A 24,096-nucleotide genomic window follows, 5' to 3' on the forward strand; every position below is an offset into this window, starting at 1 on the left:
AGCCGGACTCCCAGCCTGGTGGGCTAACGGATCCCAGTGACCGGACTGTCAGGAAGCTGCTGCATCTAACTGGGAACAATGGGAGCTGCTTATGGGAAGAAGGTGAGTCCGTTCAGATCTGAAGAGTGTCGACTGGTTTAGTCTCTGTTTCTTCTGTTAAAGAGCCCAACTGACTCCAGCTGCCTTTAAAATAGAAGTTCACGTATTGAAGGCGAACAAGGTTAAATAGTCTGAGATGTTCAGGGGCTGGTGTGGAGGTAAAGAGAGTCAGTAAAGCTTTTGGAGAGTCTTTAAGTCAAAGCGACAGCATCAGAACATGAACCTAAATGAAACTCTGGATTAGTGTTATTATTATTCACTGATCAGTCGGACAGAGGAAAGAACTTCATGTGGTTTCTAAAGACGATCTTCTGTTTTTATAAACCGACAATCAGAATCGTTAGCAAGTTCAGACGTTAAAATAACCTCAAAGAAATATAACTTCAGATTCACAGATCAGTGCTTTAAACTGCAAGTGGTGATTATGTCCCTGTTTCTACATCAATAGATCAGCTGTTTGAGTCATAGAGTCTTGGTGGCCTCCCTCTCTAGTCTCTCAGGTCTTCAGGACGTCCTGCTCTCGTCAGATGTATTCATGTTCCATCTTCCTTCCATCTCTTCATGATGGATTTTACTGGACTCCAGGAGATCTTCAGGACTTTTAAATGTTCTTGTATCGTCCTGACTGATGCTCGTCAACAACCTTTCCTCAGAGTTTCTTGGTTCTTTACTCTTCATGGTGTAGTTCTATCCAGGAGTTCTGATCCAGCAGAGACTGGACCTTCCAGATCCAGGAGTCTTTATCGTCCAATCACTGACCTCAGATCATCCATTACTGACTTCAAGAACCTGCTGAGTTCCATCAGAGTCTTTAAAGAGGCTGAATCCTGATGCACTCTTTATTTCACAGTGTATTTTTAATTCATTGATATTATTTTGTAGAAATCTGCTTTTATTTTGACCCTGATTTAAAGTTGTAAAGCAGTAGAAGAGGAGAACTCTGAGGTGGAACCTTGAGTAGAACCTTCAGCAGATGGTCTGAATAGCGGTGGACAGTGGAGGTCAGTTTGTGCTGCTGCTCTGATGCAGCAGAGCTCAGAGGAATGTGATTCTCAAACAGCCTCAGAGTTTCTGGTGAACCGGAGAAAAGCTGAACGCGGACAAATATTTCAGTTATGAAGCGACGCACCTGTTGAGGGCGTGTCTGTTGCCACGGCGACCAACAGCTGACAGGGTTCTGGATGGAGGAATCGAGTCGCATCGACTCATCGACCTATTTTTAGCCCAGTGTTTCCGTCAGCAGCAGCAGGTGGAGACGAGCTGGAAGCTCCGTCTGGGTCAGATCCACCTCCAGGAACCAGAACTTCTCCACTCACTGCTGGTCCACCTTTGCAGATTTAAACCAGGAAATCTTCTGTTCCACCTGTGAGTCTCATTATCTGCACCTCATCTGAGCTCCAGATACCTTCAGCTGGTTTACAGAAAAGTCACTTTGAGCTTTAAACATCTGGACATCTGCAGCTACTCTGGACTCAGGTCGTCTCCTGAAGGTTCACCTGCTTCAGTAACTTGGATATGAAGCCATCAAACCGTCAGAAACAAGAATGAACCCTGAGTTCAGAGTGGAAGCTGGACGTCAGTAATCTGGTGATACATCCAACCACAGATCAGAACTATGTAGACTCTTTAATCTCCAACAGAACTGAACCTCAGATATCAGCCGTCATGGAGGAGATTCTCCACTTCCACTGTCAACTCAGACTTCCTGTTTCAGACAAAAGGACATTTAAGGAGTCATGTGACTTTTCTGCAGTAAATGGATCAATCATGGAACTGCTTCAGTCAGCAGGTTGTTCTAATGAGAACAATGAGGAATAGAAACATTAATGACAGTAAAAAAGTGCGACAGGAAGTGATGTCAGACAGGAACGCTGGTAGAATGTTGCATTTATTTAACCGATCAATACAGCTGATTATTGATCACTGACAGTTGTGTGATGCTGTAACGCTTAATTCAGAGGTTTTAGGAATGTTCAGATCAGCAGGTTGGAGATGGAGCTCCTCAGCATTGGTTACCATGGAGATCTAGCTCTACAGCATTTTAAAGAGAACCACCTTCCTGACATTAAGAACCTAGACCTTCTACTCATCCTACCTCGTGACCCACTGATCTGTCTGACAGTTCAGCCCCAAGGTGACCAGTCACCTCCTGTCCACCAATCAGAGCTCAGCTCCTGGGAGGTCGTGACCTCACAGTGAGACAGCTGTCACCAATGAGAAGCAGCACATTATTTTTAACTGCTGTAGGTTAACTCTACTGGTTAATTGGTGCTAGTTAACTGATACTGGTTAACTCTGCTGGTTAACTGGTACAGATTAACTGGTTAAGGTTAACTGGTTCTGTCACAAGGTGTGGGTTTGGACTTGAGTGGAGAACCACGCTACAGAGGCGGAATAGAGGAGGAAAACGGGTTTATTGTAGGAGGGGGGAGTGAGTATGTTCAGGGGTGAGGGTCCAGAAGTGCAGCGGTTGCGGATGGAGGGTTCCGGCTGCGTAGGTGGGGGAAAGTCGGGGATCGGCGGCCGTGGAGGGCTGTGGAGGGGAGCAGAGTGCAGCGGCTGGAGGTTCCAGGAGGTTCACTGTGGTGGAGTTTGTGGAGGTCCGGCGGGTCAGAGGGGTGCCAGGAGGCGAGGAGGGGGGAGCCAAGGGAGGGGATCCAGAACGGTGGGGACGGAGAGGTTCAGAGATGGGGCAGACAGGTTTCGGCGGGAACAGGAACCCGGACAGCTGGTCCTAGGCATGCAGAGGAAAATAGACGTTAGAAAGGTTCACAAAAACACAGCAGAGTCTAGAGTCAGCGAGAAGGTGACTGCCTGAATTGTTTAGTGCAACAATCTGGTGGAGAATGGATGAGTGAACCGGTCTTTTATTGCAGCAGCGGTGATTAGTGGAATGCTTCTCAGCTGTCCGGGCTCCAGTGCAGCGGCTGATTGAGTGGACACAGCTGTGACGTCTGAGCTCTGAACTGAGCTCTGCTGGAGAGGAAACAATGAGAGGGAGAGAGGGAGAAAAGGAGGGAGAGGGCTTTGGGATGCCAGGTGGGTGAGGGCGAGGAGGGAGTCCTGACAGGTACTGGTTAACCGGTTGTGGTTAACTGGAGCTGGTTAGCAGCAGGTGGTTAAATCCAGCTCTGACTACAGATTAAGACGATGAGAGAAAATCCTGCAGCTAGAAATAGTTCAGAGGTCAGCAGAGAGTAACGTTGGACTCTGAGCAGCAAACACCCGGACTGACGCTCTGCTGGTTCATTAACTGGTTCATTAGCTAGTTTATTAAGTAATTAATGAGAATAGTAAAGACATTCACTCATGAAAAGACAGAAACTTGTAGTAATCTATTCAACTCCTCCTGTAAATATGATTTGCAGGAGAGATGTTGTAATTTTATTAAACATATAATCAGAGCTTCTTCTCTCTAAATGAGTTTTAATTCCAACTCTGAAAATTCTGTCTTTGGGATATTTGTTTCTTTTATGACATTTTCTGAATATTTTATTCTTTTTCAAATATTAAAAAGCTTCATTATCAAATACTCTTTACTTTGAATGTCTTAATAATATTTCAGTTTCAGCTCTTCATCCATCGAACGTCCACTTTTTTTCCTGCCTTTATTCTGGAGTCTTTACAGATAGTCGTTCTTTTATCACCCAGGGAACATTTTATTTATAAAAAAGATTAAAAAAACTTTAGTTTTCCTGAAGAGTCAGGAAAGAGATCTCTGAGAAAACTTTAGAATCTAAGATGTCGACAATCTGAAAGGAGTTCTGAAGCTGGATGATCTGTGGTTCTAATGAGAACATGATGTGTTGCAGCTGAGTGTCCAGCATGGGGCGCTCCGTCCTCAGTTCTGCTGCTACAGAATGGAAACAATCAGACACGATTTATTCTGTTTAGAAAGAATGAAGTTTTAAACCGGCAGAACGGAAGGAACCCAGAGCCAGGTTCTCTGTGGGGTTCTGAATGGTTCTGAAAGGTTCTCTGTGGGGTTCTGAATGGTTCTGAAAGGTTCTCAATAGGGTTCTGAATGGTTCTGAAAGGTTCTCTGTGGGGTTCTGAATGGTTCTGAAAGGTTCTCTGTGGGGTTCTGAATGGTTCTGAAAGGTTCTCAATAGGGTTCTGAATGGTTCTGAAAGGTTCTCAATAGGGTTCTGAATGGTTCCGAAAGGTTCTCTGTGGGGTTCTGAATGGTTCTGAAAGGTTCTCTGTGGGGTTCTGAATGGTTCTGAAAGGTTCTCAATAGGGATCTGAATGGTTCTGAATGGTTCTGAAAGGTTCTCAATAGGGTTCTGAATGGTTCTGAATGGTTCCGAAAGGTTCTCTGTGGGGTTCTGAATGGTTCTGAAAGGTTCTCAATAGGGTTCTGAATGGTTCTGAATGGTTCTCTGTGGGGTTCTGAATGGTTCTGAAAGGTTCTCTGTGGGGTTCTGAATGGTTCTGAATGGTTCTGAAAGGTTCTCTGTGGGGTTCTGAATGGTTCTGAAAGGTTCTCTGTGGGGTTCTGAATGGTTCTGAAAGGTTCTCAATAGGGATCTGAATGGTTCTGAATGGTTCTGAAAGGTTCTCTGTGGGGTTCTGAATGGTTCTGAACGGTTCTCAATAGGGTTCTGAATGGTTCTGAAAGGTTCTCTGTGGGGTTCTGAATGGTTCTGAAAGGTTCTCAATAGGGTTCTGAATGGTTCTGAAAGGTTCTCTGTGGGGTTCTGAATGGTTCTGAACGGTTCTCAATAGGGTTCTGAATGGTTCTGAAAGGTTCTCTGTGGGGTTCTGAATGGTTCTGAAAGGTTCTCAATAGGGTTCTGAATGGTTCTGAAAGGTTCTCTGTGGGGTTCTGAATGGTTCTGAAAGGTTCTCAATAGGGTTCTGAATGGTTCTGAATGGTTCTCAATAGGGTTCTGAATGGTTCTGAAAGGTTCTCTGTGGGGTTCTGAATGGTTCTGAAAGGTTCTCAATAGGGTTCTGAATGGTTCTGAAAGGTTCTCTGTGGGGTTCTGAATGGTTCTGAAAGGTTCTCAATAGGGTTCTGAATGGTTCTGAAAGGTTCTCTGTGGAGTTCTGAATGGTTCTGAAAGGTTCTCAATAGGGTTCTGAATGGTTCTGAAAGGTTCTCTGTGGGGTTCTGAATGGTTCTGAAAGGTTCTCAATAGGGTTCTGAATGGTTCTGAAAGGTTCTCTGTGGGGTTCTGAATGGTTCTGAAAGGTTCTCTGTGGGGTTCTGAATGGTTCTGAAAGGTTCTCAATAGGGTTCTGAATGGTTCTGAATGGTTCTGAAAGGTTCTCAATAGGGTTCTGAATGGTTCTGAATGGTTCCGAAAGGTTCTCTGTGGGGTTCTGAATGGTTCTGAAAGGTTCTCTGTGGGGTTCTGAATGGTTCTGAAAGGTTCTCAATAGGGATCTGAATGGTTCTGAATGGTTCTGAAAGGTTCTCAATAGGGTTCTGAATGGTTCTGAATGGTTCCGAAAGGTTCTCTGTGGGGTTCTGAATGGTTCTGAAAGGTTCTCAATAGGGTTCTGAATGGTTCTGAAAGGTTCTCTGTGGGGTTCTGAATGGTTCTGAATGGTTCTGAAAGGTTCTCTGTGGGGTTCTGAATGGTTCTGAAAGGTTCTCAATAGGGATCTGAATGGTTCTGAAAGGTTCTCTGTGGGGTTCTGAATGGTTCTGAAAGGTTCTCAATAGGGATCTGAATGGTTCTGAATGGTTCTGAAAGGTTCTCTGTGGGGTTCTGAATGGTTCTGAAAGGTTCTCAATAGGGTTCTGAATGGTTCTGAAAGGTTCTCTGTGGGGTTCTGAATGGTTCTGAACGGTTCTCAATAGGGTTCTGAATGGTTCTGAAAGGTTCTCTGTGGGGTTCTGAATGGTTCTGAAAGGTTCTCAATAGGGTTCTGAATGGTTCTGAAAGGTTCTCTGTGGGGTTCTGAATGGTTCTGAAAGGTTCTCAATAGGGTTCTGAATGGTTCTGAATGGTTCTCAATAGGGTTCTGAATGGTTCTGAAAGGTTCTCTGTGGGGTTCTGAATGGTTCTGAAAGGTTCTCAATAGGGTTCTGAATGGTTCTGAAAGGTTCTCTGTGGGGTTCTGAATGGTTCTGAAAGGTTCTCAATAGGGTTCTGAATGGTTCTGAAAGGTTCTCTGTGGAGTTCTGAATGGTTCTGAAAGGTTCTCAATAGGGTTCTGAATGGTTCTGAAAGGTTCTCAATAGGGTTCTGAACGGTCCTGAATGGTTCTCTGTGGGGTTCTGACGTCACTCTGGATCAGAACACTCTTGTTCCATGTGTTGTGGTTCAGATCTGAGTTGCTTCGGCTCTGCAGTGCCCCCTGTGGCGGTCCTGGTCCTGGTTCTGGGTCCCCTGTCTGAATGTGGGTTTCCCAGGGAGGGGGGTCTGCTGGGGTGTGGGACTCAGGGAGGCCTGCAGCATGTTGATGAAGAGGCTCTATTCAACCTGCAGCAGAACAACAGAACACTCAGAGCTGAATTAAAGACGCAGAGCAACATTTCCTCAGGTCAGGACTCGGGTTCGAGTCTCCTTCAGGATCTGACTAAAGCTGGTCTGAAGGTACAACCTTAAACTTCCTGTTGGTGGATCTCAGAACTTCCTCAGTATCTTCTAAGGTTTTAGTAAATGTGCAGAAAAAACATCTTCTACCATCAACAAGCAGCTGAATGAAGCTTCACATCCTCAGAGTTAACAAATGACTCAGCACAGACTCCACTGACTCAACTCCATCTGACTCGACTCGACTCCATCTGACTCGAGTGGACTCAGTGACAGGTCCCTTGAGTCGGTTGTGTACTGCAGCGAGCAGCAGGTAGATCTCTGTGGGTTCTGTTCTTCAGTCTTCTTCTTCTTCTGTGTTTCCAGAAGGCATACAGCATCGACCATGAACCTCCACCAAAGCAGCAGAACATGAAAAATGGAAAGCATCCAAAAGGCAAAGGTAAGTTTGTCCCTGTCAGGCTACCGTCCGCCCCATCCAGCTGAGAGTCGGTGTCGCAGAGGAAACACCGGACTCTGATATTAAGATTAGATTTAGTGAAATAACGCCACTGACCAAGTTTCTGGACACACCTGGTCTACCTGGAGGTTCAGGTTGAGGTGGTGCTCTTCGGGTTCAGACTTTATTTAAACTCAGAGCTACACCGAGGTGGAGGCGTCATTCACACCATAACAAGGAGACAAACAGAGGGACACAGAAAGTTATTAGTATTCTAGACACAAAGATGAACATGGCTCCAGTAGGTGTTGGACTGTGGTAGATGAAGAGCTCAGTCAGAGCTCCTTCCAAGCTGAGGTGGTTCAACATCTGGCCAGATTCCTCCTTCTGTTGGAGGTCTTCAGCTGGAGGAGGCCAGAACTCTCTTCAGCTGCTCAGTTTCCCTGAAAACACCTGAATAATTCACCTGCTGGAACTGATGCTGCTGATGTTGCGAGGCTGATGCTAACACTAAGTGGTTCGCTGTGCCCATTAGCCTGCGGCAAATGCTAGCTGTAGCACATAATATACACATGTTCCTAAAGTCAGATCAACTTTAACAATGTTCTGACCGAAAAACAACCTGCAGAAACTGAACTAGAAGCTCGAACATCAACACACATCAGGACATTAGCTGCTTTCACAGAGGCTAATACTATGCTAACGGCTAGCAGCTACCTTAGCAGGTAGCTACAGATTAAACCAAAACAGAATCTGGAAAAAAGTAACTGATAAAGAAATAAGACAACAGAGAAAGAAAACAAAAAACAGATCGAACTGCAGGAGACAAAGTGATCAATACTTATCGATCGATCAGTAAACAGAGGAGTCGCATGATGTTCTGACATCATCCTCCTGTTTCTATATTAATCCTTGTTAATGAGCCAGTCTAGTGATGACTGACAAACCTCTGCCATGTGCTGTGATGTGTATATCAGTTATTACCTATTACAATATATCTATTGATTATTGGTAATCAGTCTGATTACCAATAATCTGTGTCATCCTGTAAACCTGCTGCTGAGCCCTGAGGCCACTGAGCTCTGAGTGTTTCTGTAATCCTTCAGATTAACTGCAGTTAATCATCTAGCTGGACATGAAGGAATAATCCCGATCAGACATCAGGAGGAACACCAGCAGCTTGAACCTGAACACAGGAACTCACCTGGGTCATGTGACCTCCACACAGGTGTTTGTCTGGAGGCATCAACACGTAGTTTCAGACTAATGGGAGGACTACGTTACCCATGATCCTCTGTGTTGCTCCTGAATCATCCAGAACTGACCCAGAATCAGAATTAATCTGCAGTTTTAATCTTCAGAGGAGCAGAAGGTGGATCATGTGATAAATGGTTTGGTTGGTCTGAGTCCAACCAGAGATCCTGCAGAGAGAATGCTGACCTTCATCTCTGCGTAGACCACCCTGACCCTCATCTCTACGTAGACCACCCTGACCCTCATCTCTACGTAGACCACCCTGACCCTCATCTCTACGTAGACCACCCTGACCCTCATCTCTACGTAGACCACCCTGGCCCTCATCTCTACGTAGACCACCGTGACCCTCAGCTCTACGTAGACCACCCTGACCCTCATCTCTACGTAGACCACCCTGACCCTCATCTCTACGTAGACCACCCTGGCCCTCATCTCTACGTAGACCACCGTGACCCTCATCTCTACGTAGACCACCCTGACCCTCATCTCTACGTAGACCACCCTGACCCTCATCTCTACGTAGACCACCCTGGCCCTCATCTCTACGTAGACCACCGTGACCCTCATCTCTACGTAGACCACCCTGGCCCTCATCTCTACGTAGACCACCCTGGCCTTCATCTCTACGTAGACCACCCTGACCCTCATCTCTACGTAGACCACCCTGACCCTCATCTCTACGTAGACCACCCTGACCCTCATCTCTACGTAGACCACCCTGACCCTCATCTCTACGTAGACCACCCTGGCCCTCATCTCTACGTAGACCACCCTGGCCCTCATCTCTACGTAGACCACCCTGACCCTCATCTCTACGTAGACCACCCTGGCCCTCATCTCTACGTAGACCACCCTGACCCTCATCTCTACGTAGACCACCCTGGCCCTCATCTCTACGTAGACCACCCTGACCCTCATCTCTACGTAGACCACCGTGACCCTCATCTCTACGTAGACCACCCTGACCCTCATCTCTACGTAGACCACCCTGGCCCTCATCTCTGCGTAGACCCACCTCACTTTATTCTTTCATCACCTGTTCCCTCAAGACTTCACTGAAAAACCAACAAGTAAAACAAGACAACAGCAATGATATGAAACCAGTCAGTTCTCGATGATGAAGGTCAGAGTCCCGCAGGTGGATGTTCATGTTGTTGGACACTCAGAGTGTTCCTCAGATATAGATGGTGACACCATGAGAAGGTTGAAATGTTCTTGTTCTGGAGGCAGTAGAAACAGTAGAAACAACTTTGAAGTTCTCTAGCATCACGACAAGTATCAACAAAATGTCTCAGAACCTGTCCAAGATCACCTCAACGTCCAGAAGAACAGAACCTGTCCAATACAACGTAAGACTGGCCCACAACCACTACAACCACCAAACTGTAACCCTACAACCATGGCCGGAGATCCCGAGAGGGACACAGGGGACACAGGGGACTTGTCCCCCCCAAAAAAAAATCATTGTAAGCACATAAAAACAATTGAATAATAATATAGTTGAAAGATTATGGCCCTTCCCCCCCATTCCTCAAGTGGTTTAGTCTACACGGTGTTTCCAGCGTGCTGGGCTACTGGCAGCTTTGTGTGTCAACAGCGCAATGATCTTTCAAAAGATGAGAAATTATGCTAATGTGTAAATGTTTTTTTAAAATCAGCACGCCGGTAAGAAAATAGCCTAGCTTATGATCATTAAAAGGCTCAAACGAGTATGTAGAACAGCGGCAGAGACAGAGGTGATACAGAGAGACAGGGGAGGACAAAGAGGAAAACAGATGAGGGAAAAGAGCAGAGGAAATACAGACGACAGGATTTTAAAAACGTCTTTCAGTAATATCTTGTTGTATTTTGTTTGTCGACGTTACAATAAATGCAGAGTTTTTAAGAGTAGTTTGATGTTGTTGCATTATTCTGGATGGTATTTCCTCTGTAGATTTAGAACTTATTTTGAGCTTCACTTTCTTGTAAAGCTACTTTGATGGACTAAAGCGGAAATTAGAGCAGGGTGCAAAGAAATTCTGTTAGATGTGGTCATAAAAGTGCATCATTTCCACCAAATAACACTGCTGATTTAGCTGGTTGAACATAGAAAAACCTGTATGCGGGTAGAATATGCAGTCAGACAGAACAATGCGAGAACTGCTATTATTACTTTTAATATGATGCTGAGGGCTCAATCCTGCAAGACAAGTTCCAAAGCAGCAGGGGAGAGAGAGGGAGAGGACAATTTTTTTCATGTCCCCCCAGGAATTACTCTCTGAAATTTTACTCTTTATTGTCCCCCAAAAAAATAAAATGAAATTTTCACCCTGCCTACAACACTATCAACCACTCAACGTTACTGGAATGTTTGTGTTGTGGTTGTTTTGTGTCTCTGTGGTTGTTGTGTGTCTCTGTGGTTGTTTTGTGTCTCTGTGGTTGTTGTGTGTCTCTGTGGTCGTTGTGTGTCTCTGTGGTTGTTTTGTGTCTCTGTGGTTGTTGTGTGTCTCTGTGGTTGTTGTGTGTCTCTGTGGTTGTTGTGTGTCTCTGTGGTTGTTTTGTGTCTCTTTGTTGGTTGTTTTGTGTCTCTGTGGTTGTTTTGTGTCTCTGTGGTTGTTGTGTGTCTCTGTGGTTGTTGTGTGTCTCTGTGGTTGTTTTGTGTCTCTGTGGTTGTTGTGTGTCTCTGTGGTCGTTGTGTGTCTCTGTGGTTGTTTTGTGTCTCTGTGGTTGTTGTGTGTCTCTGTGGTTGTTGTGTGTCTCTGTGGTTGTTGTGTGTCTCTGTGGTTGTTTTGTGTCTCTTTGTTGGTTGTTTTGTGTCTCTGTGGTTGTTTTGTGTCTCTTTGTTGGTTGTTTTGTGTCTCTGTGGTTGTTTTGTGTCTCTTTGTGGTTGTTTTGTGTCTCTTTGTGGTTGTTTTGTGTCTGTGTGATTGTTTTGTGTCTCTGTGGTTGTTTTGTGTCTCTGTGTGATTGTTTTGTGTCTTTGTGGTTGTTTTGTGTCTCATTGGTTGTTTTGTGTCTCTGTGGTTGTTTTGTGTCTCTTTGTGGTTGTTTTGTGTCTCTTTGTGGTTGTTTTGTGTCTCTGTGGTTGTTGTGTGTCTCTGTGGTTGTTTTGTGTCTCTGTGGTTGTTGTGTGTCTCTTTGTGGTTGTTTTGTGTCTCATTGGTTGTTTTGTGTCTGTGGTTGTTTTGTGTCTCTTTGTGGCTGTTTTGTGTCTCTTTGTGGTTGTTTTGTGTCTCTTTGTGGTTGTTTTGTGTCTCTGTGGTTGTTGTGTGTCTCTGTGGTTGTTTTGTGTCTCTGTGGTTGTTGTGTGTCTCTTTGTGGTTGTTTTGTGTCTCTTTGTTGGTTGTTTTGTGTCTCTGTGGTTGTTGTGTGTCTCTGTGGTTGTTTTGTGTCTCATTGGTTGTTTTGTGTCTGTGGTTGTTTTGTGTCTCTTTGTGGTTGTTTTGTGTCTCTGTGGTTGTTGTGTGTCTCTGTGGTTGTTTTGTGTCTCTGTGGTTGTTGTGTGTCTCTTTGTGGTTGTTTTGTGTCTCTTTGTTGGTTGTTTTGTGTCTCTGTGGTTGTTGTGTGTCTCTGTGGTTGTTTTGTGTCTCTTTGTTGGTTGTTTTGTGTCTCTGTGGTTGTTTTGTGTCTCTTTGTTGGTTGTTTTGTGTCTCTGTGGTTGTTTTGTGTCTCTTTGTGGTTGTTTTGTGTCTCATTGGTTGTTTTGTGTCTGTGTGATTGTTTTGTGTCTCTGTGGTTGTTTTGTGTCTCTGTGTGATTGTTTTGTGTCTTTGTGGTTGTTTTGTGTCTCATTGGTTGTTTTGTGTCTCTGTGGTTGTTTTGTGTCTCTTTGTGGTTGTTTTGTGTCTCTTTGTGGTTGTTTTGTGTCTGTGGTTGTTTTGTGTCTCTTTGTGGTTGTTTTGTGTCTCTGTGGTTGTTTTGTGTCTCTGTGGTTGTTTTGTGTCTCTTTGTGGTTGTTTTGTGTCTCTTTGTGGTTGTTTTGTGTCTCTGTGGTTGTTTTGTGTCTCTGTGGTTGTTTTGTGTCTCTTTGTGGTTGTTTTGTGTCTCTGTGGTTGTTTTGTGTCTCTGTGGTTGTTTTGTGTCTCTTTGTGGTTGTTTTGTGTCTCTGTGGTTGTTTTGTGTCTCTTTGTGGTTGTTTTGTGTCTCTGTGGTTGTTTTGTGTCTCTGTGGTTGTTTTGTGTCTCTTTGTGGTTGTTTTGTGTCTCTTTGTGGTTGTTTTGTGTCTCTGTGGTTGTTTCGTGTCTCTTTGTGGTTGTTTTGTGTCTCTTTGTGGTTGTTTTGTGTCTCTTTGTGGTTGTTTCGTGTCTCTTTGTGGTTGTTTTGTGTCTCTTTGTGGTTGTTTTGTGTCTCTGTGGTTGTTTTGTGTCTCTTTGTGGTTGTTTTGTGTCTCTGTGGTTGTTTTGTGTCTCTTTGAGATTGTTTTGTGTCTCTTTGTGGTTGTTTTGTGTCTCTTTGTGGTTGTTTTGTGTCTCATTGGTTGTTTTGTGTCTCTGTGGTTGTTTTGTGTCTCTGTGGTTGTTTTGTGTCTCTTTGTGGTTGTTTTGTGTCTCTGTGGTTGTTTTGTGTCTCTGTGGTTGTTTTGTGTCTCATTGGTTGTTTTGTGTCTCTGTGGTTGTTTTGTGTCTCTTTGTGGTTGTTTTGTGTCTCATTGGTTGTTTTGTGTCTCTGTGGTTGTTTTGTGTCTCTTTGTGGTTGTTTTGTGTCTCTGTGGTTGTTTTGTGTCTCATTGGTTGTTTTGTGTCTCTGTGGTTGTTTTGTGTCTCATTGGTTGTTTTGTGTCTCTGTGGTTGTTTTGTGTCTCTGTGGTATTTCTGCCTCCTAGTATTTGAACTCTTGGGGTAAACTCTTATTATATTCCATATTTTCAGGCTAGTCTGAACTTTAACTTCTTTCTCGACTGGAAATGTTTCGGCTCAATGTTTGGGTTTGGATTCGATCAGAACCAAACTGGAGAGAGACCACACATGTCCTGATGTGTGTTGATGTTCGAGCTTCTAGTTCAGTTTCTGCAGGTTGTTTTTCGGTTAGAACATTGTTAAAGTTGATCTGACTTTAGGAACATGTTACGCTGCTACAGCTAGCATTAGCCGCAGGCTAATGGGCACAGCGAACCTCTTAGTGTTAGCATCAGTCTCGCAACATCAGCAGCATCAGGACAAGGCTGAAAGTTCAAAATACACGCTGTCCTGATGTTCTGATGTTCTCACTTCAAACCTGACAAACCTGCTGGATCTGGAGGATGAAGAGGAGGATGAAGAGGAGGATGAAGAGGAGGATGAAGAGGAGGAGGAGCATCAGGGAAACACTGAGGTCATGTGACTGCTGCTCTCCTCTCACTCTGACTGAGCAGCAGAACAGACATGAAGCTTCCAGCAGACTGAGACCAGAGAGGGGACAGGAACAGAATCAGGACTAGAACCAAGACCAGGACAAGGACCAGGACTAGAAGTAGAACCAGGAACAGATGGATCAGAGCAGCCCCACTCAGAGCTCCAGTCAGATGGTGAAGTCTGGTGAGATGTGGTGCTTCATGAACATTTATTCTGTTGAACTGTTTGAATGTTTTCCTCTTTTAAAAATGCATTAAACTGTTTCAGTGCTGCTGAGCGTCTAAACCATCAGGAAGCGGTCCTTTTATCGTTAAATACGTCCTCTGCCTGTGATCCTGCTTCAGGTTCATTAACAGAATATTTCACCTTTCTTCTGATTTTATTCATTTATTCAGCTGATGATGGAAAACTCTGTTTCTAGATTCTAGGAATCTGGGAAAAATAAGTCAGAGTTCAGAGCAATGACAAGATAGAATCAGGTTCTGGTTGAGTCTAAAGTTTTGGTTGAGTCTAAAGTTCTGGTTCTGGTTGATTCTAAAGTTCTGGCTGATTCTAAAGTTCTGGTTCTGGTTGATTCTAAAGTTCTGGTTGATTCTAAAGTCCTGGTTCTGGTTGATTCTAAAGTTCTGGTTCTGGTTGATTCTAAAGTTCTGGTTGATTCTAAAGTTTTGGTTCTGGTTGATTCTAAAGTTCTGGTTGTTTCTAAAGTTCTGGTTCTGGTTGTAATGTCGTGGTCCTGGTTTGGACCGGGTCTCTGGATCAGATCGGGTTCCGTAATTTGGGTTCTGTGACGTTGATCTTGTGAGCTGAAGCTGAACATGAGTCTGACTTTGACCTCAGACTGTTTGAACAGTTAAACCAACATCAGAACCAAAGTCCAAACACGTCCACGTTTCACCAGAGAACCACAAACAGACTCCACATCCGGGTGGTTCTCAGGTGGTTCTCAGTCTGGTTCTGGTTCTCCAACTTTATCAATAATCAGAGTTCTACTAATATATATATGTGTGTGTGTGTGTGTTTTCGTCATGCCCCCATGTTTGATGACAATTAAGCTATTCTATTCTATTCTATTCTATTCTATTCTATTCTATTCTATTCTGCTCTATTCTGCTCTATTCTATTCTATTCTATTCTATTCTATTCTGCTCTATTCTGCTCTATTCTATTCTATTCTATTCTATTCTATTCTTTCTATTCTGTTCTATTCTATTCTGCTCTATTCTATTCTATTCTATTCTATTCTATTCTATTCTATTCTGCTCTATTCTGCTCTATTCTATTCTATTCTATTCTATTCTGCTCTATTCTGCTCTATTCTATTCTATTCTATTCTATTCTATTCTATTCTATTCTTTTCTATTCTATTCTGCTCTATTCTGCTCTATTCTATTCTATTCTATTCTATTCTTTCTATTCTGTTCTATTCTATTCTGCTCTATTCTATTCTATTCTATTCTATTCTGCTCTATTCTTTCTATTCTATTCTACTCTATTCTATTCTATTCTGCTCTATTCTATTCTATTCTATTCTGCTCTATTCTATTCTTTCTATTCTATTCTATTCTGCTCTTTTCTATTCTATTCTATTCTATTCTGCTCTATTCTATTCTTTCTATTCTATTCTACTCTATTCTACTCTATTCTATTCTTTCTATTCTATTCTATTCTATTCTATTCTATTCTATTCTATTCTATTCTTTCTATTCTATTCTATTCTATTCTATTCTATTCTACTCTAACACATGACATTTTAGGAGGAAAAACACATCTGAGTTCTGGTAAAAACTTAACCCAGATCAGTGCAACAAAAGCAAATAACCACAAAAGGATAAAAATTGGCCCGAAAAGACGCAAAATTCGTCCAAAAAGACAGTAAATTGGCACAAAAAACCACAAAATTGACACAAAAAGATTTGAAATAACCACAAAAACACACAAAATAGGCACTAAAAGGCGCAAAACTGCCACTAAAAGATCAAAAATTGATACAAAAAGATTTGAAATAACCACAAAGACGCAAAATCGACACTAAAACATGCAAAATTGACACAAAGACAAAACATCACAACATCACAAAAAGACTGAATCAACACAAAAGAGGCAAAATTAACACAAAGAACCCCAGAATCACCATTAAGACACTAAATCCAAACCATAAAAAGCAAAAGAGCCCAGTTATTGGTTCCTGGATGTGATTCTGGTTCTAGAACTTTACATAGAGGTCCTTCTGGGTGAACTTTAGTAGGACTATCAGAGAAGATGGAAGGAGCATTTTATCACCTGATATGTTCATGATCTGATCCAGGAACCAAACGTTATGAAATCAAAACACTTTTAGAGTTTCGGCTCTTTCATCTGATGTGATTTAGTAACTTCCTGTTTCTTGTGGATGAACGTTCTATTGCGATATTACTGAAGTTCCTCCTGCTGTAACCAGATCACTGCTCCCAGAGATCAATACCTCTGATCAATACCTCAGCCATCTCAGACTTCCTGCTATCATTTCATTACAGCCTCCACGGTGATCAGCTGACCGATGATGTCATTCTGTTTATTCTTATTCAGATCATCCTTCTGAAGCATCTCCAACACCTCCATGCACAAAAGGATCATCAGGATTATTGATCATCTGTTAATGATCAGGATTGATCAGTTCTATGGATTCTGATTGATGAAGCTGATCAATAAGCTGAAGACGAGTGAAAGTCAATCCAGAAATGAAAAATTTCCAAAATGGAAGTCATGTTTGGGTTCAAACTAAAAGTCAAATCAGAAGAAGATTCTAATAAAGAGATGGAGTTATTCCGTCCTTCCAGCTTATTGTTTCTGGTTTCAAAGGATCTTTAATGTGAACCTAATTATCAGAATCATGAACTCCACTTTCATGTTAGAATGCAGCAGCTTCAATCAGTACTTTTTGTTTTTCATCATTATGTGAAGCTTTTAAGAAATGAACCAATCAAACAAACTTCAGTGTCTAAACACAAACATCACGATCAGATTCATTAAATGGACCTTCCTTATTATCCACCAGTCTGTTAAAGTAAAGGGTCGGATGCTGCTAAATCTGGCTAGCATTAGCATTAGCAACATTTTTATCTGCTGTATGAGATGCAACATGTCTGTGGTGATTCTTAGTCATCTAGGTCATGACAGTCGTTGGAGCTTCAGTAAAAATTAACTGGACTTCTCTGGTAGGTTTCACCAAATGCCTTCAAGAACCTACCAGAGAAGTCCAGCTGATTTTCGTACAAAATCTTTCTTCAACCTTTAAAATCCTCTTCAGCTGCAAACAGGATGTCAAAGTTTGATATGAAGATGTTAGTGCAGCATCTTCATATCAACCTTTGATGTCCTGTTAGCAGCTGAAGAGGTTCTTCGGAACAGGAAGTTAGATGTTGTGAATCCTGTGACTGAAAGTATCGAAGCAGCTCCTTTGAAGAGTTTCTGGACCAAAAGCATCAAATCTCTGCAGCTGCTTCGACATCTGGTTCCAGCAGAACCACGTCTGATCTCTAGAACAGCTGAGGAATGTCCAGTCGAGATCATTCTAGAACCTTCAGCGTGGAGACGTTCCACCAGCAGCAGATCACAGTTTAGATCTAATGTTCTGTCTGTTTCCAGCTTCAGCGTTCGCCGACCTGCACCAGAACCGACCCGACGGCCGGAAACCGTCTCCGGCGTCTGGCTTCGTCCCGCCGCCGGATTACCTGGACGGAGACGAAGACGATGACCTCATCAAACCCAAGAAGCTCCTGAACCCGGTCAAGGCCTCCAAAAGCCACCAGGAGCTTCACCGAGAGCTGCTGAGCTGCAAACGGTACCAGAACCCAGTCCCAAACCAGAACCCAGTCTGATACCACAACCCAGTCCCAAACCAGAACCCAGTCCAGTACTAGAACCCAGTCCCAAACCAGCACCCAGTCCAAAACTAGAACCCAGTCCAGTACCAGAACCTGAACCACAGAAACAGCTTCATAGATTAGGTGGACTCAGAACCAGAAATGTCCAAAAAAACAGAAATAAAAAGATGACACAAAAAAAGAACCTTTAAAAAAAGAATCACAAAAATAAGACGAGACAAAACAACAACAGACACACAACAAAACACGCAACGAATACAACAAACACAGCAACAACTAAAACTAAACTCCTGGTTTGGTCATTTCATGTCTCATGTTGTTTTGTGTCCTTTTCTGAAACATCCATCCATCCATCCATCCATCCTCTATCCTCACTAGGGTCATGGGGGGTGCTGGAGTCTATCCCAGCTGACTCAGGTGAAGGCAGGGGACACCCTGGACAGGTCACCAGTCTGTCACAGGGCTACATATACAGACACACAATCACACTCACATTCACACCTACGGACAATTTAGAGTAACCAATTAACCTCAGCATGTTTTTGGACTGTGGGAGGAAGCCGGAGTACCCGGAGAAAACCCACGCATGCACAGGGAGAACATGCAAACTCCATGCAGAAAGATCCCAGACCAGGATTTGAACCGGGGACCTTCTAGCTGCAAGGGCAAAGTGCTAACCACTACTCCACTGAGCAGGCCTCTTTTCTGACACATTTTAAAACCAAATGCAGTTGTTGTGTGTTTAGTTTTAGTTGTTGTGTGTTTAGTGTTTGTTGTGTGTTTAGTTGTTGTGTGTTTAGTTTTTGTGTGTTTAGTGTTAGTTGTGTGTAGTTTTAGTTGTTGTATGTTTAGTGTTAGTTGTTGTGTGTTTAGTTTTAGTTGTGTTTAGTGTTAGTTGTGTTTAGTTTTAGTTGTGTTTAGTTTTTGTGTGTCTGCTGGACCAAACACAGCTCGTTCTTCCACAGAATCATGTTTTTTGTTGTCTCTTTGTGGAGTTTGTGAAGAGTTGCTAGGCAACATCCTCCTACCTCACAGGCGTCCGCCGCTGAGGATTGTGGGAAAGTTGTCAGCTCATTCAGAACAGAAACAGCAGCAGAACCTCCTCTAGAACCTCCTTCAGTCACAGTGAAACTTTACAGACCAAAACAACGACGACACACAATTCACAACGACAGCATTAGATCCATAAATCATGAATTAAATGTGTATAAAATCTAAACAACAATCATAATGAGGTGAAATATGATTAAAATTAAATGATATAATTACATTCATGTCATGTAATAATGGAAATGAAATAGTAATAAAAATAAAATGATTAGACAGAATATTATTCACTTTAATATAATACATTTATAAAATATAATAGTTAAAGAAACATGATGTAAAATCATTTAATATAATTTAATAAATAAAATAATTTCCACAACAATTTAAATCTACTTTAAAAAACGCCACAGAAACACAGAAAACCTGATTCAGTTTGTTTGTAGAATCAGATCAACCTGTAGAGAGGCTTCCCCCTGCTGGATGCACAATACAACACAATACAACACAATACAACACAACAACAACACAATACAATACAATACAACACAATACAACACAATACAACACAATATAACACAATACAACACAATACAATACAATACAACACAACAACAACACAATACAACACAACAACAACACAATATAACACAATACAATACAACAACACAATAAAACACAATACAACACAATACAATACAACAACAACACAATATAACACAATACAATACAACAACAACACAATATAACACAATAAAACACAATACAACACAATACAACACAATAAAACACAATACAACACAATACAACACAACAACAACACAATACAACACAATAAAACACAACAACAACACAATAAAACACAATAAACACGATACAACACAATACAACACAATACAACACAACAACAACACAATACAACACAACAACAACACAATATAACACAATACAATACAACAACACAATACAACACAACAACAACACAATACAACACAACAACAACACAATATAACACAATAAAACACAATACAACACAATACAACACAATAAAACACAATACAACACAATACAACACAATAAAACACAACAACAACACAATAAAACACAATAAACACAATACAACACAATAAAACACAATACAACACAATAAAACACAATAAAACACAACAACAACACAATATAACACAATACAATACAACAACAACACAATACAACACAATAAAACACAATACAACACAATACAACACAATACAACACAATACAATACAACAACAACACAATATAACACAATAAAACACAATACAATACAACAACAACACAATATAACACAATAAAACACAATACAACACAATAAAACACAATAAAACACAACAACAACACAATACAACACAATACAACACAATAAAACACAATAAAACACAACAACACAATACAACACAATAAAACACAACAACAACACAATATAGCACAATAAAACACAATACAATACAACAACAACACAATATAACAATACAATACAACAACAACACAATATAACACAATAAAACACAATACAACACAATAAAACACAATACAATACAACAACAACACAATATAACACAATATAATACAATATAATACAACAACAACACAATAAAGCACAATACAATACAACAACAACACAATATAACACAATGTAACACAATACAATACAACAACAACACAATATAACACAATATAATACAATATAATACAACAACAACACAATACAACACAATAAAACACAATATAATACAACAACACAATGTAACACAATACAATACAACAACAACACAATATAACACAATAAAACACAATACAATACAACAACAACACAATATAACACAATAAAACAATACAATGCAACAACAACACAATATAACACAATATAACACAATACAATACAACAACAACACAATATAACACAATAAAAGACAATACAATACAACAACAACACAATATAACACAATAAAACAATACAATACAACAACAACACAATATAACACAATAAAACAATACAATGCAACAACAACACAATATAACACAATACAATACAACAACAACACAATATAACAACAACAACAACACAATATAACACAATAAAACAATACAATACAACAACAACAACACAATATAACACAACAACACAATACAACAACAACACAATTTAACACAACATAACACACTAATACACAGTTCAGTTGTGTTACTACAGACTGAAAACATATCGTCTCTCAGCACTCAGTCAGGAACAGAGAACAGAGAACCAGAGACCAGAGAACAGAGAACAGAGAACAGAGAACCAGAGAACAGAGAAACAGAGAACAGAGAACAGAGAACCAGAGAACAGAGAAACAGAGAACAGAGAACAGAGAACCAGAGAACAGAGAAACAGAGAACAGAGAACAGAGAACGAGAACCAGAGAACCAGAGAACCAGAGAACAGAGAACAGAGAACAGAGAACCAGAGAACCAGAGAACAGAGAACCAGAGAACAGAGAACAGAGAACCAGAGAACCAGAGAACAGAGAACCAGAGAACAGAGAACAGAGAACCAGAGAAGAGAGAAACAGAGAACCAGAGACCAGAGAACAGAGAACAGAGAACAGAGAACCGAGAACCAGAGAACCAGAGAACCAGAGATCAGAGAACCAGAGAACCAGAGAACAGAGAACAGAGAACCAGAGAACAGAGAAACAGAGAACAGAGAACAGAGAACCGAGAACCAGAGAACCAGAGAACCAGAGAACAGAGAACAGAGAACCAGAGAACCAGAGAACAGAGAACCAGAGAACCACAGAACCAGAGACCAGAGAAGAGAGAAACAGAGAACCAGAGACCAGAGAACAGAGAACAGAGAACCGAGAACCAGAGAACCAGAGATCAGAGAACCAGAGAACAGAGAACAGAGAACAGAGAACCAGAGAACAGAGAACAGAGAACCGAGAACCAGAGAACCAGAGAACCAGAGATCAGAGAACCAGAGAACAGAGAACAGAGAACAGAGAACCAGAGAACCAGAGAACAGAGAACCAGAGAACAGAGAACAGAGAACAGAGAACAGAGAACCAGAGAACCAGAGAACAGAGAACCAGAGAACAGAGAACAGAGAACCAGAGAACCAGAAAACAGAGAACCAGAGAACAGAGAAACAGAGAACAGAGACCAGAGACCAGAGAACCAGAGACCAGAGAACCAGAGAAGAGAGAACAGAGAACCCGAGAACAGAGAACCAGAGAACCAGAGAAGAGAGAACAGAGAAACAGAGAACCAGAGAACAGAGAACCAGAGAAGAGAGAACAGAGAACAGAGAACCCGAGAACAGAGAACCAGAGAACCAGAGATGAGAGAACAGAGAACAGAGAACCCGAGAACAGAGAACCAGAGAACCAGAGAAGAGAGAACAGAGAACCAGAGAACCAGAGAAGAGAGAACAGAGAAACAGAGAACCAGAGAACAGAGACCAGATAACAGAGAACCAGAGAAAAGAGAACCAGAGAACCAGAGACCAGAGAACCAGAGAACCAGAGAACCGAGAACCAGAGAACCAGAGAACAGAGAACAGAGAACCAGAGAACCAGAGAACAGAGAACAGAGAACCAGAGAACCAGAGAACAGAGAACAGAGAACAGAGAACAGAGAACCAGAGAACAGAGAACAGAGAACAGAGAACCAGAGAACAGAGAAACAGAACCAGAGAACAGAGACCAGATAACAGAGAACCAGAGAAAAGAGAACCAGAGAACCAGAGACCAGAGACCAGAGAACCAGAGAACCGAGAACCAGAGAACCAGAGAACAGAGAACAGAGAACCAGAGAACAGAGAACCAGAGAACCAGAGACCAGAGAACCAGAGAACCAGAGAACCGAGAACCAGAGAACCAGAGAACAGAGAACAGAGAACCAGAGAACCAGAGAACAGAGAACAGAGAACCAGAGAACAGAGAACAGAGAACAGAGAACCAGAGAACAGAGAACAGAGAACCAGAGAACAGAGAACCAGAGAACCAGAGACCAGAGAACCAGAGAACCAGAGAACCAGAGAACAGAGAACAGAGAACAGAGACCAGAGAACCACAGACCAGAGAACCAGAGAACAGAGAACAGAGAACCAGAGAACAGAGAAACAGAGAACCAGAGAACAGAGACCAGATAACAGAGAACCAGAGAAAAGAGAACCAGAGAACCAGAGACCAGAGAACCAGAGAACCAGAGAACCAGAGAACCAGAGAACAGAGAACAGAGAACCAGAGAACCAGAGAACAGAGAACAGAGAACCAGAGAACCAGAGAACAGAGAACAGAGAACAGAGAACCAGAGAACAGAGAACAGAGAACAGAGAACCAGAGAACAGAGAACCAGAGAACCAGAGACCAGAGAACCAGAGAACAGAGAACAGAGAACCAGAGAACAGAGAACCAGAGAACAGAGAACCAGAGAACCAGAGAACAGAGAACAGAGAACAGAGACCAGAGAACCACAGACCAGAGAACCAGAGAACAGAGAACAGAGAACCAGAGAACAGAGAAACAGAGAACCAGAGACCAGAGAACCAGAGACCAGAGAACCAGAGACCAGAGAACCAGAGAAGAGAGAACAGAGAAACAGAGAACCAGAGAACAGAGAACCAGAGAACAGAGAACCAGAGAACAGAGAACAGAGAACAGAGAACCAGAGAACCAGAGACCAGAGAACCAGAGAACCAGAGAACAGAGAACCAGAGAACAGAGAAACAGAGAAACAGAGAACCAGAGACCAGAGAACAGAGAACAGAGAACCAGAGAACCAGAGAACAGAGAACAGAGAACAGAGACCAGAGAACAGAGAACAGAGAACACAGAACAGAGAACCAGAGAACCAGAGAACCAGAGACCAGAGAACCAGAGACCAGAGAACCAGAGACCAGAGAACAGAGAACCAGAGAACAGAGAAACAGAGAAACAGAGAACCAGAGACCAGAGAACAGAGAACAGAGAACCAGAGAACCAGAGAACAGAGAACAGAGAACAGAGACCAGAGAACAGAGAACAGAGAACACAGAACAGAGAACCAGAGAACCAGAGAACCAGAGACCAGAGAACCAGAGACCAGAGAACCAGAGACCAGAGAACCAGAGAACCAGAGAACAGAGAACCAGAGAACACAGAACAGAGAACCAGAGAACAGAGAAACAGAGAACCAGAGACCAGAGAACCAGAGAACCAGAGAACCAGAGAACAGAGAACAGAGAACCAGAGAACAGAGAACCAGAGAACAGAGAAACAGAGAACAGAGAAACAGAGACCAAAGAACCAGAGAACAGAGAACAGAGAACCAGAGAACAGAGAACAGAGAAACAGAGAACAGAGAACAGAGAAACAGAGAAACAGAGAACCAGAGAACAGAGAAACAGAGAAACAGAGAACCAGAGAACAGAGAACAGAGACCAGAGACCAGAGAACAGAGAACCAGAGAACAGAGAACCAGAGAACCAGAGAACAGAGAACCAGAGAACAGAGAACCAGAGAACAGAGAACAGAGAACCAGAGAACAGAGAACAGAGAACCAGAGAACAGAGAACCAGAGAACAG

The 24,096-nt window shown here is 42.3% G+C and overlaps 1 protein-coding gene across 4 annotated transcripts in view; it reads left to right on the plus strand.

Annotated features, from left to right (window-relative positions):
* Nucleotides 1-63: 63 nt before the first annotated feature.
* si:ch211-236d3.4 (protein FAM107B) overlaps nucleotides 64-24,096 on the plus strand; it is a 27,757-nt gene continuing 3,724 nt past the window's right edge. For 2 of the 4 annotated variants that reach the window (XM_051948633.1, XM_051948632.1), the window contains exons 1-3: nucleotides 6,351-6,650; nucleotides 6,957-7,032; nucleotides 17,223-17,418. In XM_051948633.1, the coding sequence (XP_051804593.1) occupies nucleotides 6,366-6,650; nucleotides 6,957-7,032; nucleotides 17,223-17,418 (557 nt within the window). In that variant the 5' untranslated portion in view covers nucleotides 6,351-6,365. Of the gene's footprint in view, nucleotides 103-6,350; nucleotides 6,651-6,956; nucleotides 7,033-13,579; nucleotides 13,779-17,222; nucleotides 17,419-24,096 lie in introns of those variants that run through there. The other 2 variants (XM_051948634.1, XM_051948635.1) reach the window with 2 other exon arrangements.

The sequence above is a fragment of the Acanthochromis polyacanthus genome, chromosome 5 (assembly GCF_021347895.1).
Source record: "Acanthochromis polyacanthus isolate Apoly-LR-REF ecotype Palm Island chromosome 5, KAUST_Apoly_ChrSc, whole genome shotgun sequence".
Classification (NCBI taxonomy): domain Eukaryota; kingdom Metazoa; phylum Chordata; class Actinopteri; family Pomacentridae; genus Acanthochromis; species Acanthochromis polyacanthus.